Below are 22,044 nucleotides of genomic sequence, written 5' to 3'. Positions count from 1 at the left end.
TTGCTGTGAAATAACACGTAGTTATTTTATTTATAACTTTTATTAACATTGAACTTCAATGTAAAAAAGTTATTTATACATAATTTTTATAACTTCTTTGCGTATTTTATTATATTATAATAATTAAAATATGAATAATATATTATGAGATACATTTTAAAAGTTTAGTAGTAAATTTAGGTCCATTAAAATGTAATGGTTATACATTGATAATGATTATTATACATTTTTAAGTCGCTGTATTTTTTATTTCTATGTGTGATTCAAATTACATTAATATAGTTCATAATTAATTAATAATTTAAATCTTAAAGAATAATAGTTTGAAACTGGTCCAATGCTGTATGCGTATTTTACTATATACTATTTTGATATGTTATATATTGTTTCCAAATGAAAAGAGGAATTGAAGTGGTGAAATGATGAAGTTATTGAAATATTGAATACTTATTGATATGTATTAAATTAAAAAACACCTACATTTAGTTACAGTTCTATGAATTAAATAAATATTAATGAATTTATAGTATTTACCATATATAATTGAATAGTTATTAATATAGTTATGAATATAGATAAAAGTGAATAATTGAATGGATTATACATATTCGCAACTGCCAGTGAAGCATTTGATTAGACGATTTTTGTTTAAATAATACTTTAATATATGTTAACAAAAATGATATTGTACCATAAGATATGATAGACACATTTGTTTATTTAGTTGAAGCATACAGATTATATTATTGATTAGATATAACTGTATAATTGATGGGTACACAGTTTTCTGGTATAACAGAATTAGTCAAACCATTTTTTAGTGGTTCATGCAGTAGTTTTGAGAAAGTGTGGTGCCCAGCACCAATCTCTACTTCTTCATATGATGATTCTACTAATTTGCCAACATGTGACATACGTCGAAGAAAGTGCGGATTGGAATAACGTACCCCATTTGGTAGTGTGGTATGTAAAGCAGTTAGTGGCTGTTGTTGTTGTTGAGGATCTGAAATGGCACTCGTAGTATTAGCATACAATTGAGATTTAAAACTAGAAGTGGGCTGTTGTTGTGAATTCATTGAATGCGCTGATAATGAATTAGAATATGCTGATATATTTGATGAAGTATATTCAGCATTATGCACTGGTAATGGCATAGTACTGCAATGATGTATATAATCATATTTTGGTTCTGATGAGGTTCGTGAGTGTGGCAAAGTGTTTGCAGAAACGCTTAATGGTTTAGCAATAAAACTGGACATACGCATATTAGTACAGCGACCATAAGGCTCTTCTTCTATGATTGGTTGCTGGGGTTTCGGTGTTGATTTGCAAATAGAACGTGGTCGAATAATAACTTCAACGTCTCGCTCTTCACTGGAGTGAACGCCACTAGAAGATTCGGACGGTGCTCGTTCAGGTGGAGATGTTGTGCTTTCAGTTGTTGAAGTAGAATCACTACGTGGTGTTAATGCTTCATTTGGTACTCCAGAATCGGCACGACGTATGCATCGTTGTATGGAACTGGATGTTATCTGTAAATAAATACAAATATCATTATATATTATATTTTCATTTGTTTATTTACAAACAATTATTTCATTTAAATTAAATACCTACTTCGTTATGAGATTTTGAACCTTTGTTAACCGATTTATGTTATTATGATATATGAATATTGTTAAGGTCTTAATGAAGTAGCTCAAAAATATAAAAAAATTAGTTTGCCTACCAACAAATAAATTACAAACTGTTAGTCAGATATCATCCAATATATTGGGCTTGCTACGTTATGCTGATCAACTTCATGCTGTACTTATATTGTTCAAAACAATGGAGAATGTTCTAGAGCCTCACTTCATTTCACTCTCTATTAACTGCGACTAAGCAATAATTGACCTCAGATCTGCATACCTCCCCGAGGAGCCTGTAACTATTCTGAGATTTGATAACGCGGTGTTGGTAAGTCTGGAATTTTTCGTAAATAATTTCATGGCTCTATCCTTTACGTATTTTTTAATCGGATCAATCTAGAGGATCCTGAGGATGTCATTCGTCCTAATGTACCATGGTACCTTGAAAAGTCTTCTCTGAGCCTGGCTTTGTGCAATTTCTAGCTGGCGTGGTAGTACGTGAGGCTTTGTCAAACGCTATGCATCCACATAGAAGTGACATAGAAGTGAATTATTTGGTTATATATTAGCTTCCTGTTCTTAACATTGAAATTTTTATTTTTGAATAGCAGTTGGAGATGATGAAGTATTTTGGCACAGCTAATTCTTTTTAGTTGAACATGTTTAAGCCATGTGAATCGTTTGTCCGTGATGCCGAGATATTTAACGCTATTCTCCCAGTTTATTACCATATCTCCCAGTCTTACTCTCGATTCTGTCTCCACTTACGCGTAAGAAACAGAGCCTTAGTTTTTCATTATTGATTTTTGTTTTTAATTTCTGGAAATACTCCAGGATTAAGTGTATATGCTCTTGAAGTGTGTTGGTTATGTAGAGAGCACATTTATCTGAGTATAGCATACACGTATCGTCATCATATAACGCCAGAGTCAAGGGACCTAACATTGGGATATCAGATGTATAAATGTTGTAGAGAGGGAGGAAAGTGGCGGTCCCTGAGGAACCCCTGCTTCTATAGATCGGACTGACGAAAGAGAAAAAGATCTAAAGAATTATTTAGGAGTTTCGTTTGATTATTATTATTATTAGGACATATTTATATTTTAACAAAATTATAAATTTAGTCTAATTACAAAGAACATTTTAGGTATATCAAATTTAACATATACTATAGCATTTACAAATGCTTTCTAGTTGTTACGCTGCCAAGCTATTGCTCTAAGTTCGTTAAAAGATTTCCTTGTTTCGCTTGTGACAGTTCTGCGCCAAGTACTTTTTGGCCTTCCTCTTCTTCGCCGGCCCTGTGGGTTCCATTCTAACGCTGCGTGAGGTATTTCCTTTGAGCTCTTCCTGAGCCTTTGGCCAATCCATCCATATTTGCGCTTGTTGATTTCCTTTTTGATGCTTTCTTGATGGCAGTTACGCTACAGCGTTTCGTTGCGAATAGTTTGCGGCCACCAGATTTTTAAAATATTTCTTAGGCTTCTGTTGATGAAGGATTGCAGCTTGTTTATGATAGTGCATGAAGTGTGCCAGGTCTCACAACCATATAGCAAGGTTGATTTAATATACGCATTAAATATTTTTATATTTAGTTATGTTTGCCGCGTAATGATTGTAGACTTCCAGATCGATTTAAGTCTGCCGACGTATCCTACAGTCGACGTCAGCCAATGTTCCGCCATCTCCAGAAATTTGGTTGCCGAGGTTTCAAACCTGGCCACATCTGCAATATCGGTGCTGCTACTGCGCAGTACTGTGCTACTATTTGAATTTATTCTTATTGATTTCGTCTTTTCGCAGTTTATTACTAAGTCAACCTTCTTAGCCTCGTTTTCTAACATAGTAAGTTGATGTTACATATCGCTATGACGGTTTGACAGTAAAATAACATCGTCAGCATATTCAAGATCAGCTAGTCTACCTCTAAGCCCCCAGTTTATACCAGGCGTACGTGTTTCTATACCTTTAAATACCAAGTCCAAGACTGTTATAAATAAAAGCGGAGACAAGGCTCAACATTGTTTTGCTCCTGTGCGGCACACGAAAGCTTCGCTGAGTTCAACACCATGTAAGACTTTGCAAGTTGTACCTTCATAGGTAGCTTTGATTATATTTATTATTTTATCGGGAGCACTATCCATATTGATTGTCTGTTAAGCGAGTCGAATGCTTTTAAAAAATCCACAAACACTATGTAAAGTGTGGTGTTTAATTCGGTGGATTGTTCTGTAATTATTCGCATTATATTAATCAGATCCACGCACGATCTCGCTAGGCGAAAACCTGATTGATTTTTCCTTATGAGTTTGTCAAGGTGCTCCTCGATTCTGTCAAGAATAATTTTGTTTAATATTTTTGTTATGGTATGAAGAAGTGAGATGCCCCTCCAATTTGAGCATTTCTTTTGATCTCCTTATTTCCATTACTGTGGGTGGTTCGGTATTAATTTGCCTGTTGATGTTATGGCGCCGTTGAGAAGTGAGATTATCCTCGGTTGTAGCAAATACTGAGTTAAGCGTGCTTTCAAAATATTTTTTTCAAACTGATAATTGTTCTTGTTTTGAGGTTACAAGAACACCATTTTCATCTTCTACTGGAATATTGCGTGTATTATTCTTTTGTCCGCTTAAAGTTCTCGTAACAGCGAACAGTGTTTTCATGCCAGCCTTATTAGCAGCTTTTTCCGCTTCAGAGGCTAGCGCATCATAGAAATTCTTTTTATCTTTTTTGGCCCTCTTTTTAATGACTTTATCTAAAGCTTCATATTTTCGATTTAGTTCTTGACTGCGATATTAAATAAAATTGAAAATCTTATATTAAACTGTGATGGAATATCAAGAAGGGATGGATAGCTTTCTATTGCAGCTATATTTCTTTCTATCTAGCTCTCTTGCAAATGTTCGGGAAAAGACAAGGTCTCCGCTCCGATATTACTCATTGCATGTACATGACCACAGTGGCAGTAGTTCGCTGGCCAGCTTGAACCAATGGCTATAATATTCAAAACCCTAGCAGAATTCAAAGAAAAGTAATTATAGGTATTACGGATGCTTTTAGGACAATACATGCTCTAAAATGTACTACCTAAATATATTGTTAAATCTTTTATTCATTGAACTTTATATCAAAAACATCGATTACAACAGTACTGTCAGGCACAAAGCAATAAATTGCCACGCATACTGACATAGTCAAATGCACGACACAGTTCCGACTTATCTGTATACGATATTATCAGACAATATGTTATAACACTATATTTATGTTCTAAAAACAACTTTACAGTAATATTTTTATTGAAAAATAAGTGGAAGAGAAACAACCTTCATAACAAAATCGTCGAGATCGGCGAAATGCTTCGTTATAGAGGCGCAAAAAACAATTTTTTTCATCGTTCACGGCATTTACATGAAATTAAGATATATTTTTATAAGCTTAAAAATATATAATACAAAAATTTGACAAGACGTCTTTGTGTTTATTCTTAGAAGTTTTTAGATTCAAGGCATCACAATCAACAATAAACCTTATGCTTCTGCAACCTTCTTTACAAGGAAGACTATACGCTTCTTATAAAGTATTGTGGTGTCGGATTTCCGCTGCACGGATTTTTGTTTTCTCAAAGGTTTTTGGATAATTTCTACATTTTGAACAGCTTTATCCATTGCGCTACTATATGTTTATATAGTTTAGTTCTCTAGATATCGGCTTTTAAAGTTGTAATATATGATAAATTATTTTATTAAAAAAAATGATGTATTGTTTATTCATATATTTCAAAAAACCTTTTATGATGGGCTTTAAGATTTCAAAAAAAAAAAAAAATTTATGATAATAGAATTAAAGCTATATTTTATATATATAAATATATTAAACTTTTATATATTAAACTTTATTCGATAGGTATCTTAAATTTCTTACTTACATGTGCTTCATTTGTATGTACAGCAACTGTAACGGGTGCCAACGGACCAAAAAGTCGTTCGGGGGTTGATAAATGTTGTGGAACTTTGATAAATGGTTGGCAAACTGTGCTATTGGCATAATTGACACTGTTTGAAGACGTTGGGGATAATCTCTTAGCTTTAGAATTTTTCGCTAAAGTAATGCCCTCATTGCTTTCATATGCTAATAGTTTACTTTTCTCAGCAACAGTATTAGTTGTAAGTTCAGTCCCAGTTGCCATAAATTCCGTTACATTAATCGCGTAAGAATTAACTGTTTCTTTCATTAATTGTGGTTGGGGTGATTGAAGTTTGTTATATTCCAATTCATTTGGAGTACTGCTGTTTTGATTTTCTCCATTTTTATGATTCAAATCTTGTATATTTGTATTAAAGCTCTCTAGACCTGCTGAATCTACCCCAAAAGAGGCGCTTAATGTTGCGTATTCTCCTTCATCAATTTCCCCCGTAACACTGGTAAAACATACCATTGTTCCATTGGACGAATCGCTAAATAAAATATATAAAATTTTTTATTACTTATTTGAACAAAATGATCATTTAATACATGCCATTTATAAACAAAAAAGCGAATTGTATTTAAAATTAAATGTTGTAATTGGATGTAGTTAAACTACTAAATTTTTTAATTTATTTATAGTATAAATAATATGCTTTTTAAATATTGAAGGTATAGTGTTCAAATAATATATTAAAAAAAAAAACAGGCGACAAGCGGGACAAAATATAATTATATATATATATGTTATAATTATATATTTTTTGTTCAAAAAAAAATAATATTTCAAAATTTAATTCAATTTGTATTCGATCAATTTATAAAAAAAAAAGAAAAGTGCATTCAAATAATTTTATAAGACATTAAGAAAAAAAGACAGGAAAAACATAATTATGTATGTAATTAAATCTTATCTTCAATTTGAGATTTTATTTTTGAAAATAATTTTTTACCGCTTGCCATCAGTTTGTTTTTGATCACTAATAAGTAGAGCATCTTCAGACGTACTAGTTACTTCATTAAAAGTTACTCTTAATTTAGGAGAATTAGATATTATTTTGGGCCAATAAATATCGTTGTTGCCATTAATATTGGTATTTTTATTACTACCATTATTTGCACTTGTATCGATTTTCGTCACCCCTTTCTGCTGAGTAGTTATTTCTGCGTTAGCGTTTGGAAGCGAAGACTGGCTTGACATTAAGAGAGGTTGTCCACTAATTTTAGGTACGTCATAAGAGTCAATTGGCGGTAACTTAAATGTCCAGTGGCGTTTAGCTGACAATGAAAGCCATATCACAATCCACATGAAAAAATTGACTACACTTATAAGCACTGCATAAATGATATTAGAAAAATAAAGGTATATATTATGAAATGTTTACATATTAATTATCATATTCATATGTGACTCACCAGAAAAAAATGTCAAATGATGGAAATTTTTTCTATACGTTGCATTCAAATCATTAAGAAGGGGTGCCTTAACTACCGCAATTGCTAAAATGTAACACAACGAGGCACAATGCGCAAAATAAATCCATGCCTTATTCGATTTTATGGTAATCATTGATCGACTTCGCACTTTGGCTGTTAATCGTCCGTGGCCATATAAATACAAAATCATTGAAGATGCAATTATCAAAGCTGATGATAATAAAAAAAGGGCCAATGTTACCACAGCATTTAAAAGAAGCCCTGATTTTTTTATGGGTGTAGCTTCGCTATATACTTGCATTTTATATAGATTTGAAACGCCTGCGTAGCTAAAAATAATATCTATCGATGCAAAAACTATTTGAATACTAAAAATGATTGCTAGTTTTTTTGTTGTGGCCCAGAAAACGGCAGGATAGCGCACAGACCATACCGTCAGTGCTAATAAAAGATTTAAAAACTCGAAGCTAGGCGGATGATTAAAAACGTCCACATCGATAGGCTTTTCAATACCGAATAGTATTTGCAACATACCGGCAAAACCGTTCAGTTGAATAAAATCGGATTGACCATCAATAGAGATGTTCTTTATAAGTGTGTCAGTAAATGATTCATTATTTGTAGATGTAGCTACGAACATAGCATAATTTTCATTTGAATAATTTTTAGAAAAATTACTGATTAAAAAAGCAGGTTCTATTTCAATATCCAGTACACTATCAGCCATTCGTTTCACTTTAGGTTTTTTGGGTCTTTTTTCAATGATCTTTGAATGTGCTTTCGCAGATGTTGATGACACAGAAAGAATTTCTGACCTGACAGTACTTATTATATCGGGGTCAGGAATATCAGTGCTAAGTTTTAGACCCGCGTTATCATACGACATATGACGATCAGATGTATGTAAATTATTATTGGCAAATTCAAATGATTCATTACCACTGTACAGTTCTGTTTTGTTCTGATATCTTATAGCTGTTTTCTTCGTTTCCCTTGAGTTTAGTTCTCCCGTGTTAATAGGTCGATGCCCGATTAATACATTTTGTCGTTGATGTCGATATGTATTCTTATGTGTTTTACTATTATTATTCTTGTGTTGATAATTGTGATATAAGAAATTTTTCTTTTTATGTGTGGAGCCTTCATTTGCTGATGTTGTTGTAGGCGTTTGTGTGGTTGTGTTGGAATAATGTTTTTTTATAATAATTGATTTTGTAGGATTAATATGTAGTTTAACAAATGAAGCTGTTGTTTGGGCAGTCATTGGAAACAATGGTTTATTTGTAGTTATAAGTGCAGCCTCAACATTTTCATTTGAATTATTACTTAAATAATTAAGTCTCATTGGCTTCGCTGATATATTTTCAAGATTGGTTGTTATTATAATTTCGGAAGTAGTTTGAGTGATATTATTAGGCAGGAATTCATTAGAGATTATATTGTCTTTGTTAAACAGACTTTCAGTTAGTTGAGGTTTTATTTTATGGTTAGTTTCATCGTTTCTCATTATGTTTATACTTTCATCGTAATCGTTACTTTTACCATAAATTAAATCAGTCAAATCATGAGATATTAAGTTATTGTTAGGTGGTATCGCTTTGATTTTATTAGAACTGATTATGTTTTTATTTACGCCTTTGTTTAAGCCATTAACAAATTCATTTATATTTGAGGTATTTTTAAAATAATACTCATTTTCAAATAAGAACCTCCGACGTTGAGAAATGTGAATGGGATTTACAACCAAATTTCGACGATTTATAATTAAAAAGTCTAATTCGCTCTGCCAAATATTTTCTGAAAAGATATTATACATAATGCTTCAATTATATCAAATATTTCAACTTATCAGATACATATAACTAAATTTATAAATATGTATTATTTCAAATTTCATTTTTTCTCTATAATTTTTAATGCCACCTCAAGAGGTATGTATACTAAGATAATTGGAAATAACGTCAAAAGAGATATTTTTTCATCGTCATATATGTAGAAACTATTTATTTTATTCTTAAATTCTATAGCGTCTTTTACATTAAAGGCTGAGGTTTTTGTTATATGCTTAATAATGGAAGCTATAAATTTTCACGACAGTGAATTATTTCAAGAGCAAATGAACCTAAACCACACATCCTAGGAGGATTAGCTATTTTGGCTGTTAAATTTTTCTTCTCCTTTTTATAAATCTTATTTATAAAAATGAATCAAAAAATGTGTTGGTAAGCGCATAACTCAACAACGCCTGGACCAATTTGGTCAAATCTTTTTTTTAAATGTTCGTTGAAGTCCAAGGATGGTTTTTACGGCGAGAAAAAAAATCGAATTATTGCTATTCAATAAAATTCATATTACATCACTGTTGTCTAAGCAACATCATCAGTATTTCAAATTTCAAATATAATAATTAAATACTGTCATTAATATATGAGCTGTAAATAATTTAAATACATACTAATATTTTACTGAGGTTTGTTTTTATATCGTGTTTTTTACAAAGTATTTAATTACTTTTGATCACTAATTAGTGCATGTGACACAATTTATATTCGATATGCCTCGTGTAAGACGAAGTAATTTAGGTAGAAGAACCCGAAATGCTACAAACCATACTAATTCCCGATCTAATCATACTGCACAAGAACATGACGACCGAAATGAACTTGAAAGAATTCGGATATCACAAACGCGAGAAGCGCAAGAGCGACATTCAACTCATAATCGCGCAAGTTTGAATCGAGCTGCTTGCAGTTACGATGTGTCAATTGACTATAGTAACTATCAATGTGTTGCTATTAGATCAATGAACTCGGTTTGCTCACATTGTAAGGCATTGAAATACAAAAACGAAGCCAATGGATTGTGGTGCGCAAATGGCAAAGTAAGGGAACTACCGAAATGTATATTTCGTAGGGCCAGGATCGATCTATTACATGTTAACTATAATAAGTAAATCTCATTTTACGGGCTTTTTATTATTTATAATTTGGCTAGAACTAATAGAGAGGTATATGTTTGGTGAAACACGTTTTCTGCTAATTTCTGATGTACCATGGCGATCCAGTGATCAGTCTTAATATATTTGATTGAGCATTTTGCGGAATACCATTTTTTGCGGCACTTGCATTCCATACAGTTGAAAGCCATATGTCCAAATTGAATTCTAATACTGGTTGTATATTCGAGGGTTACAAATGTCTGATTTTATAAATAATCCGTCATACCATACTCAAAAGCTTGCTTAACGTCGAGAAACATTGTTGAATAGTACTCTCTGAGCTCAAATACAAGTTTCATTTCATGATTGAGGTTCTTAAAAGACAAACTGATGAAAACGAAGCGTTTGATTTTTATTAAAACGAGGCTGTAGCTTTGGTAAAAATATTTTTTCAAATATTGTAGTTTAGAAAGACAATGTAGTAGATTAATAGGTCTCTAGGGAAAGGCAAATGCTTGCCTTATGGACTATTATAACTAAATATTTTTTTTACTTCATTGGATAGTAATGACAGCTAATATTGGTATTGAAGTGTCTTGCAATAAAGATTATTGGTAAAGATGATAGATGTCTTGACATTTTGGGTGTAATATGTTCATTCACATTACTTTCTTGCCATCAAGTTTGTTTTCAATTCAAGAAGATTATGAAGAAGATTATGTGAATTTAAATATTTTAAGTACAAATAGGAAGTTGGGTAGTTCATTATCTATAATTGCAATATTAGGTTCAAAGACTGTCAACTGTTGTGAGAAAATATTGGTTGTTTTTTCATCGCTACGAGCACGCCTTTTAGTGAAATTATGTCAACTGTAGGAGATTTTAAAAATTTATAGGCTTTTCATGAGGAAGAATTTTTCTCTACGTTTCGAGACAAACTAATCCAAGATTATTTTAAATAAAGTTGAGTTGCCTTTTTAAGAAACGTAATGTACTTGTTTGTCATTCCCGCCTAGTTTTTGGTTTTATCAAGACAAAAAATTAAATATTTCTATTAATGACAATTTTTCCAGACACGTTCAAGTTTTGGTTGCTGGAAGATGCGTTAGTTGCAACTTTAAAAAATGTCGTGTTTAGAACCGTAACGGCATCAACTATATGTTCGTTACATTCTATTTTGTAGTTAAGATGACTTTGCACATGAGTTGCTAACATAGAATTTTACTAACATAGAATTTAATTGTACTACGATAGCAGACATTATTCGAGCATTTGTGGCTTTTGAGGAGAATGTTTTGGAAGCGAGAGTTATAGTAACCTGACTAATGATAGGTGGCAGACGTAGTATTTGTTTTTATGATGTAGTCTCTGTTTAATCTCCTTATAAATAGTGCATCTACTGTAATTTGTGGTGTGATTTCCTCCACATTGTTTAGATTACGGATGTTTTTAGCGCATAACTACTGGACATGAGTTGGGGGTTCTTGTTTCTATGGGCCCAATTTGTGACTGACCTTGCATTGAAACCTGTACAGCTTACATCTGACTTAACACCCTCGATTACTGCTGTCACGACTTTGCTTCTTTGAAGCTAATATGTGTGTACTACGTACAGTAGTTGTGTGAATTAATGTGTTAGTGCGAACAGAACATACTAGATTCAACACGACGGCACAGCAATTACAATAAATCACTGCGAAATGCAAACCTTGGTTTCAATATTCGTGATTCAAACCACTATTCAATCACAACAACGACTTCGATCACTGTTTCAGTTAACAGTGATGTCGAACAGCCTTACAACCTCAACAGTGATTTCGACCATAGTTTAATAAACTCTGATTGTTATCACCATTTAACAAATTGTGATTTTGATTTATAAAAGCAAAGAAGTACTCTGTAAATATAAAACGTCCTAATTCTTTTAAAAACTGCTCAACCACAGTGTCAGTTAAAAATTTCACTAATTTGAAAATCAAAGTTATTCTAAATCACTGCGTCGTTCATCAAACTTCGTAAGAACAGCAAGTGACTGGCCAAACACTGCGGCCAGTAAAGTAAAAAGTGTTACCAAAGCAATAATTGAACTATTGTGAACCTTTATTGAAATTTCCAACGAAAAATTCAAAAATTTCATAAATTGGAAAAAACGTGAAAGTTCAGCGTTTTATTTTTAAATTTCCAACATTCTCGCCATTTCTTTGAATTCTGTATTCGTTTTAATTATCAATTTTATATTAGACTGTAACAGTGATGCCTATGTCTCGCTTAACGAATATAGGCCAGCATGCGTATTTTACAACACTTGCGACCCACCGAACACAGCCTAATATAACTGTTCTTATGAATACATTCACGATTATTTAAATTTTGTCCATTGAAGTTTTTGGGTATAAAACTGTTTATAATAGACATTTACTAAAATAAGATTCTGTTATTCAAATATTATTAAATATGTAATTCGATTGAACTTAATTTCATTAAACGATTTAGAGTATTGCCTTTTTAATTAAATATATACTTTAATTTATAGTAATCACCTTTTGGGAGCAAACCATTTTCAATTATTCTTGCTTCTAAAAGTAGTCGTGGCATTAGTAGGCACATTGCTATTAACAAATGCACAAAAGCCGCCGTTGGTCCGCCATGAGTCCATAATGTTCGTATTGTCCCACCATTCGGTTCTTCTTCAAGTCCATCATGTGTTGCCATTGAACAGCGTCGTCCTTTGGAACCGGTAGCTAATTTAACGCCATCATTGGCTAAGTTGCCAACCTTAAAATATTAATTATTGTTTAAAAAAAATTATCAAACATATATTGTGTATTATCGTATTTAAGAGAATAAACTTCCTATGTAGAAAGTAAAAAATGACATTACAAATGAGCAATGCTGCGTTTATGTTAAATACATTTAAAATGTATTTCCAAAGAAATCTTTCTTAAAATAGGAATGATTGGCCGCAGATAACTTACATACAGATATCCAACTTCAATTATAAAAACTGCAATGATTTTGAAAGTTCTAAAAACAGTTTTTCTTGATCAAAGTTCGATCGAAAAGCAATCAGACGGGCAATTTTTAAAATTTTGTTAGACATTCATAAATAAGTTACATGTTTTTTTTTAGTTTTTGTATATCATCAAATACAGAGCAATATACTCATTTACCTGCACCTAAACTAAGTTTACTTAAAAGATTTTTATTCAAAAAAGTTCTAGTATATATGAACTTAATATATTATATAATTGACCTTTTCTTTTGTAAAAATGTCGCAAAAGAACAAATAAAAGAAACACTACTTTCGATGGCAACTCTGGATAAAATGGAAATTTTGTTAGTTTTTTCTGAAAAATATGTAATAAAATTTAAAGTTAAAATTTCGAAAATAAACAATAATTTTTTGTAATTATTGGTTAGAATATATTTTTTTACATGATTGTGAATGAAATATTAATTTTCATGCTTTTAACAGTAAAATCATAAATAGAAAATGTACCATAACGTATTTGTTACAAACAATGACGACAAGAAATACGAATAATTAACGAAATCATTCGTTAACAGTTAACTGGAAATTTCATAGGTACTTCCACAAGTCGTTCACAATAGACGAATTTTTACTCTTAACATAGCAACCATGCGATTTAAGCTGCTTATTAGTTAAACCTTCAAAAAGGTTAGACTAAATAAGCCAGCTGTGTTAGACTAAATAAGCAAGTTGTGTTGTTGTTTCAAATGTTATTTTTAAAATAAGCAGTTGTTATTTTGTGGTATGCTTACAAAAGAAAAGGCTTAATGTTAAACTTTTGTAAAATACTATCTTAATATTATTTATTCAGTGATATTATTCTCCCTATAATGGTTTCGTACATAAAAGTGCTTTTATTTAGATATTCAAATATTCTATCAATCATTATGACGATTTTGTTTCGACCAAGTTGTGCAGCATAGTTTGTCGCGTAACTAACTCGGCTTATGCAATAGTTTTTAAAGATAATAACTTAATTAAAATTAAAACAAAATTAAAACTATACTATACATCAACTTTTCAATTGTTTATCATTATTTACCATTCAATTCCAAAATTAAGTTGAACGAACAACTTTACTGAATGTCGAAGTAGACAGTTTAGACTTACTTTAAATACAGCTGATGTGAAGAAAAAAGGTAAAAGAATGAATACAACTCCAGATAATATTATTTGCAAATTTAACTCGGTTACTGGCTCAATTTTCCACTGAATGAGAGAGCAACCTAATAAAAAAACATATATTGTTATTTAATATAATATAGTATTAGTATTATTAGATTTATTTTATTTCATTTTAAATTTGTTACATACATATATGTATGCATTATACATACATAAAACTATCTACATAAGTGAATTCAAATAAAAAGAGAACAAAAAATTTTGCTTAAATTTTGTTATACTTCATATATATAGTCTTGTTTTAATTCAGCTATTTGTTACTTATTAGGATTTTCCTTTAGATTGTTTAAATTTTTTTTTTTGAAACTCAATGCATATATATATAATATTGTAATTTATTTATTTTTTGAAGTTATTTTTATGCAATCTTCAAATATGGCTATCAATTTAGATAAACTAACATTCAAAATCAGTGACGACTTCTCTAAGGTGCGGAGGTGCGCGGCGCACACCTTAACATAATTTGCAAAGTGTCGAATAAAATATATAAATTCATTAAATATCTTTACATGGAGTATTAATATTATTTATTACATATAGATATATATTTTTTAATATTAAAGATTTAGCAAAAACAATTAAATAGAATTGTCTATAAAAACTCAATCAATTTTCTTCTCTTAGCTGCTATAGTTGTTAATTGTGCTTATAAGTTTGAAGTTCAAAATACATAACATTTCTATATTATATTTCGTCTTTCCCCTTTAAGCAACTTCATTCATAAATTTCTGTCGTTAGTTGTGCTCAACAGAAAAATGAACAAAATAATGTGCGAGTGCTCACGCATATAATATGAAAAGTATTCGAATATCAACTACAGGCATACGAATCCAACATGTTGATTTGCCGAAGCACTTAGTTGTGCGGTAAAATTTGCAGCAAAAATCTCAGTTCATTTCAATTACATTTTGTCTCTCCCCTTTTAGCAGTAGCCCGCTCGAATTTTTTTCATTAGGTGTGCGGAAAAGTTGATCGCACATTCATATGTTGCAAGTGATTTTGATTTTGTTTGATTACTGCATAAACATGTATGAATTTGAGTTGCACTTTATTTCCAGAAGTGGTCTAGTTAACTGGCGATTTAACGCCACTCGATTATTTTTTATGGAACTGGTTTATGCCGACAAATTATCAACTCTTGAAGCATTGAAAATCAATGCTTTATACCTCCATTGACGCCATACGAACACATTTATTGCAAAAAATAGTTAAAAATTAAAAACACTAATCGAATGAACCATGGAACTCGTAGCTGCGGCGGACATATGTCGGATATCATATTCAAAAAATAAATGCAATGAAATTATCTACCAGATTATAATAAGAAATCCTATTTCAACAGAATTTCTGTCTTGTATTATTATTTTAAGTTCTCATGCAGCTAAAAAAAAACATCCGATATATTTAAAATAATTGTTCTTTTGTAATGTTTCCATATCGCCATGAAAGTGAGTAGGATTTATTGCCATACATTTATCCTGGTAAATACGAAAATCCATTTGTCCAAACGTACTGTTAAAATTCGCGTTTCAAGGTGATTTTCGTCATATCTTCTGTTTGTAATTATGAACGCGTTCTCACATACTTGCAATATTGATATTTTGGCAGCATTCTCTTAATTGAATTCTATTAGTGGGTAATTGTTGCTGTTTACACTAAATTGTCTCGAAATAGTACTAATGTTGCAAAGGTTACAATTAGTGTAAATTTATTGTTAGAACAAGTTTTATTTTATTGTCTGTTTTTATCACGTATGCCTGAATAATTTGCTCTTAATTTACTCTAACGAACTTAACGCATTCCAATGAGTTATTTATTCAGACAGTATATTGATATTATTGTGACGTGATTTAAAAAATGTGTTATGTTTTGTATAATAAATTATTTTTAAATTTTTTAATTGAAAAATAGTTTTACATAATATGAGATATTAAATCAAAATAAAAAATTATATCACAATATATTTTAAATTTCATCCCAAAGAATTTGGAAACTTTAAGAATATGTTTTTGTAGGTTTGAATTTAATGTTTGTATTACCTAAGAATCGATAAGCACCATGCACGGCTAGGTATCCTTGAAATAATGTGAACAAAACTCCATACCAAATGGACCATAATGAATTTAAATGTAGAAAAGTGTTATGATCCATCTCAAAGAAGTTTTTATTGCTTTGCTTTCCACGTTTTCTTCTAGAATTCATGTGTTGTAAGTGGTAATGTGAACAAGATTCTTGCTCTGGGTGTTGATGATTAAAACTATTACTTGTTGTCTTTATCGGCATCGGGCTATTCAAAGCTTTGTCTTACTTCTCTTGTAAAATAAAGAACATTGCGTTTTTTTTGTTAATATCGTTTTGATTCCTTCAACCAATTAATGAACCCGTAATGGGCATATTTTAATTATCAAAAAGCATGTATTGTTTATGTATCCATAGATTATTTGTATAAATGAATTAATATGAATTCATTTTTTTTTCGTTTCTTGTTAGCTTTAGTATTATCGAACGAATTTATAATCTGAAATAATATATAAGGCATATTTTTAGACTCAAAATAAAATCGCTTAAATACGTATTTAGGACTTAAATGAATATTAATATCTTTGTAGTTTGGTAAACTATGTATAATACAACTCATTTTGCACTTTTCGCTATCAAAAGTACTGGCCAAATAAGTATTTACTATTTATATTTAAAAAATTATTATTAACCATACCAAACTTTTTGCTTAAAATAAGCAATATGCGATTGATAAGCGGGTAAATTCCAACATCGTTTACTAAAGTAATTAAGATTCATATTAATTTCAAAATCAACCTCTTCACTCTTCTCACACAATCAGTCAATGCTTGAATACATCCATAAATTAAAATAAGCAGAAGTCGAAATATTAAAAAGCAAAATAAGTAACAACTAAGAGAACAATAAAGAAATAAAAATAAAACAGAAAATATTATACAGTAATTTCATAAAAACATTTATAGGAGAAATTTATGTAAGCATTTTCAATGCTAAAAACTTAATTTTAACTTTTACTCTCCACACAGAGCTATTAAAAATTTACCCAAAAGAGCTTAAAAAACGTAACTTTATATGAACAGCCTTAATTTTTTCTTTCAGAGTTTCAAAAAAACAGCCTTAAGACTGTTTAAGACAAATTGGGATCACTTTTAAAATATGTTAAATGCTTTTTTTTGACATATATTTTTTGTGTTGTATACAATAGGCCTTTTGCTTTGTAAGCATACCACAAAAAAGAACAACTGTTTATTTTAAAAATAACATATAAAACAACAACACATGTTGCTTATTTAGTCTAACCTTTTTGAAATCGCTTAACTAAGAAGTAGCTTAAATTGCATGGCTGCTAAGAGTAAAAATTCGTCTATTGTAAACGACTTTGGGAAGTACCTATGAAATTTCCAGTTAACTGTTAACGAATGATTTCGTTAATTATTCGTATTTCTTGTCGTCATTGTTTGTAACAAATACGTTACATTTTCTATTTATGATTTTACTGTTAAAAGGCATGAAAATTCATATTTTATTCACAATCATGTAAAAAAATATATTCTAACCAATAATTACAAAAAATTATTATTTATTTTCGAAATTTTAACTTTACAAAAGGAGCATGTCGCTAATAAGAAATATAAAAATTATAAAAACTAAAAATTAATTAATTTAAATAAAGATCATCAAGCGAATATTATAAAGACAATGGTAAACATTTTTATATTATATATGTATTTAAATTTATTTATTTCTTTATATGATATTAACGTATGACTGGTTTTTTCAACAAATTTTCAGTGAACATTCACAATAGACTGATTTTTGAATATGTCTACACTGAAACTTAAGACGCAAAATTTTTTGTGAGTAGAACCTAACTCTGAAGATTTTAAGAGCATTGTTGGTGCTTCACATGTATTCATTCGTAAGTTGCGAGTATTTTTTTGATACTCTGAAAGAAAAATAAATTTTTATTTTCTGTTATATAATGACTTGTCACGCTATCCGAATAAGAGAATTTTTAATTTATCATGTGATGAAAATTCTAACCCTCCACTAAAAAGCATAACTTAGATCTCCATCTATAAAGAAGAAGGATTTTAACGAATATAATTAATCTAAAAAGAGAAAAAAAATTTTTCTTTTGAAAAGTTGTCAATGGCGTCAAATGTATTACTAATGAATGCAAGCGGCAGTGTAGCATACAACTATGAAAAATTGCCGATCTTTTTGTTTAATTCTTTAAACCAAAGCTTGGACAATTACAGATCAAAAATCTTTGTGTCCTCAATGTATTGATTACAAATTCGATAATAAATAAGTTTACTATTTCATACAATTATTAGGCTCTTTAATGCTATTAGTTTTGGTTATTATAAAACAAGTGTCTAATTATGATTCATAAAGAAACAAAGATCTTTCATTTGGGTTTAGTGAGCATTAATCTATTACAAAGAAATAAATCTAAAACAAAAGAAGGAATCATTAAAGCACCGTGGCACCGTGGCAAAATAGATTCCTGTATAAAAGCTTTTTATTGATTTGATCAAGTATCATTGGTCAAATTATAGTTTGTCAAAATTATAAACGATTACATATATATGTATATATCTGTAAGAATGCGTTATGTAATTTTATATATGATATACAGTCGAATCGCGATAGTTCGTACCCCAATAAATTGAAAACCTCAATAATTCTTAATAATATGCTGGTCTCTTGAAAAAACTTCATTAATTAGTAAAATTTCCATACCTCTTGGTCCCCTCGTTGATTCGTATTTTATTTGAAATTTAAAGAACATTAAACCACTTATTATTTGTAATGTCTACAAATTCAAGGTGCTTCAAGAACATTAGCAGCCTTCTAATGCTTTGCCGACACAATAAGAAGGCGTGGATAACAATGGATCTATTTAACCGATGGCTTCAGATGCTGAATGATGGTATGAAAACAAAAATCGAAAGATACTGTTATTTATGGACAATTGTATACCGCATAATGGGTCCCCTAATCTCAGCCATGTAAAAATAAATTTTTCGCCAGTAAATACCCCTTCCAAGCCGCAGCCCCTTGACCGTGGTGTTATAAAAAATGTTTAATTATTTTACCGCAAGGAAATGGTTATTAATCTAGCTAATAGTATTGATGAAAAAAAAAGAGTTCGCTATTTGTACGCTATTTACGGTAATCCAAATGGTTTATAAAGCGTGAAATAGTGTCAGCAGATTTTGCATTCAAAACCGCTTTTGGGTTTGCAGTTTTAATTCAGATTTAAACGAAAATGTATGTCAAGTCGAACAATTCAACATAGATTATCTGGTGGACCGTATATGTCAAATGTCACGCTTTTCGAAGATTGCGTTAACATTGATAATGACGTGACTGCATGTGGTATGTTAACAGATAATAATATTTTGGAAGAAGTTGCAGCTATTAATAAAGAGACGAATGGGGATGATAGCCAGTGAGAAACTGCTTATAATGAATAAACAAGCTATTCGGTCATTCAACAACTACGATATTATGTTTCAAATCAATATGTCCAAACAAATGTTTTTGATTGTTTATTAAGTTTGGAAAAATCAACTGAAGAGAAAGGCGAAAAGAATCTGAAGCAATCAACAATTAAGAACTTTTTTGAAAGTTAAAACTTGATCTTACTCTTTACAATATTTTATGATTTTATTTTCTTATTAAAATAATAGTACATAGGATGTAAATACATATGTAAATTGGATTATTTAGTGCTAATAAAGTTATATATAAAAATATATGAAAATCAACTGAAATGTAAAAGCCCTGATAATTCGAATTTTCTTCTTTTTTTTTTTGTTAAATCGAAACATTGATAATTCGAAAACCCTTCTAATTCGTAAAAAATCCTGTTCCTTGTGATTTCGAATTATCGGGATTCAACTGTATAACTTATAATAAATTTAATATTCTTTTCAATAGTTTTTAGAACGTAATATGTATATGTATTTAAAATAAGATGTGAATCGTTTAAAAATTTATATATTAAGTTAGTAAATCCACATTGGTTAGTTAGTAGATTATTAATAGGTTATTTATATTGTCTAGTCGAATTTATATTTTTGGGTATGAGAAATCAGATTGGGATAACGCGAATATATATTTTTAGATATTTTTTTGCGAATCTATATACTGAAACTAAAAAGTTAAAAAGAGAATGACAAGGCATGAGTTCAAATCTTGATACTTGCAGTTTAAAAAAAAATTATTTAGGAATAATTAAATACAAGTATTATTTCCAAAAGATCACTAATGATGGGTATTTGGATATACTCGAAACAGCTGTATGGCCAGCCAAGAATTCAATTAATTAATAAATATTAAGATTTTGTTGTTGTAATTTACTACAACAAGTGGGAAGTTCTCTCTTCTAAAATAATAAATACCATTTTACGCTAGAAATTGTATGTTTTAACTGTTTTTAAAAACTCCCTTTTAAATGGTACCTCCTTTTGGCCACTATGTCTTTAAGATGGGATCTAAAACATACTTCTTGAACATTTACAAGCTTTGCTAAGAATAGAATGGAGCAATACCTCCATATTTATAAATTGCAATCAATTACAAAACTATGCTGAGATTTACCTTTCAGAGCTACCTTTATAATGTAGGAACAAAATACAACGGCACCACAGCTTCATTCACAGATACACAATGCTCGTCTACATTTCAACATTCGTATAAGAGTAACAGCGAATATAGTATCCTGTTTACCGCTTGATTTGAAGACTAAAAAGACTAAAAGTCGTGATTACACAGCTCAAAACAAAAATACATCAGATACAAATGCTGTTATACCTTAAATTAAATTTGAAATTGCACCTGCTGTATCGAAAACTGGATATTGTCTTAAAGACTTAGCAAATAAAACACATTATTTGCATCCATACGAGGCATGCACTTATATAAGTATTTGTCCTTATGTATGTGTGTGTGGGTAAATATGCTTATATTCGCACTATAATTTTAGTGAAATTTTTCTTCTATAAATTTGAATAGCATAAATTGCTGCTGACGAATGTTATAAATTTGAACTCTGTAAGCTATTTAGCAATGATAAATAGCACGAAACAATAATAAAACATAAACAAAAAATGAAGTATTTGAAGTATTTAAAGTATTTAAAGTATTTGATTGTAGTGCACGCAGTGTGAACCCAAAAACTTTTTCATGCACAACCCAAGTGTGTATATACACAAAATTCTTGCACTGTGAACAGGATGTTGCCTCTAATATTGTACAAACACATTGAAATCGGTAATGTTTATTGGTTTTGCCGGTAAATATACTAAATGTACTGAGTAAGGATATAAATGATTGCTTAATTGTTCAGAAATCATTTTACCAGAATATAAACCGTACCATATATGTATCTTAAAATGAAACTTCACTAAAACATATTTCAAACAAAGCAAGTATTTTAATATTTTTTAATTAAGTTAAGCTTTAAGTTAAGTTAATGATATAAATATTATTCAATATATATTTTGTTTTAAGTAAAAATCACTGAAACACATCACATTTTATTTTTTAAAGTATTTTTAAGTAACATCCAAGTAGAAAAAGATACGAAACAACATGTATACAAACTCTCTTGCACGCACCACATCCGAAAGACGATTATACTTTGCTCCTTAAAATTATGGACAAGTGCTCAAAAAGTACTCCTGTTCCTAAAGCATTGCCAACAACTAATATTTTCTTTTAAAAAAGTTATTGTTGCAGAACAAAACCTTATTTTTAAAGGCAATACTTAAACGACTTGCATTTACAGTGCCGAACATAATTATTCGCACAGTAAGCAA

The 22,044-nt window shown here is 30.2% G+C and overlaps 1 protein-coding gene across 1 annotated transcript; it reads right to left on the bottom strand.

Moving 5' to 3' along the window:
- Positions 1 to 601: 601 nt before the first annotated feature.
- Positions 602 to 20,953, bottom strand: LOC119677558 (protein tincar). Its single transcript, XM_038088961.1, has 8 exons — positions 20,825 to 20,953; positions 16,228 to 16,706; positions 14,114 to 14,229; positions 12,513 to 12,747; positions 7,014 to 8,831; positions 6,551 to 6,932; positions 5,560 to 6,088; positions 602 to 1,532 (listed from the first exon to the last, which is right to left on the bottom strand). Exons 2-8 carry the CDS (start codon positions 16,469 to 16,471, stop codon positions 744 to 746), a joined length of 4,113 nt encoding a protein of 1,370 aa, XP_037944889.1. The 5' UTR covers positions 16,472 to 16,706; positions 20,825 to 20,953; the 3' UTR covers positions 602 to 743.
- Positions 20,954 to 22,044: the final 1,091 nt, after the last annotated feature.

This window comes from Teleopsis dalmanni, chromosome 2, assembly GCF_002237135.1.
Source record: "Teleopsis dalmanni isolate 2A chromosome 2, ASM223713v2, whole genome shotgun sequence".
NCBI classification, from domain to species: domain Eukaryota; kingdom Metazoa; phylum Arthropoda; class Insecta; order Diptera; family Diopsidae; genus Teleopsis; species Teleopsis dalmanni.
Note: the sequence above shows the minus strand (reverse complement) of the source record. Positions and strands in the feature narration are given on the sequence as shown.

Excerpts from the sequence above, each read along its gene's own strand:
- LOC119677558 (XM_038088961.1), bottom strand. The coding sequence starts at position 16,471 with ATGCCGATAAAGACAACAAGTAATAGTTTTAATCATCAACACCCAGAG. Across the intron at positions 14,230-16,227 it reads TGGTGCTTATCGATTCTTAG|GTTGCTCTCTCATTCAGTGG; the intron begins GTAATACAAACA and ends TTTTTTTATTAG. Across the intron at positions 8,832-12,512 it reads AAATGGTTTGCTCCCAAAAG|AAAATATTTGGCAGAGCGAA; the intron begins GTGATTACTATA and ends ATATCTTTTCAG.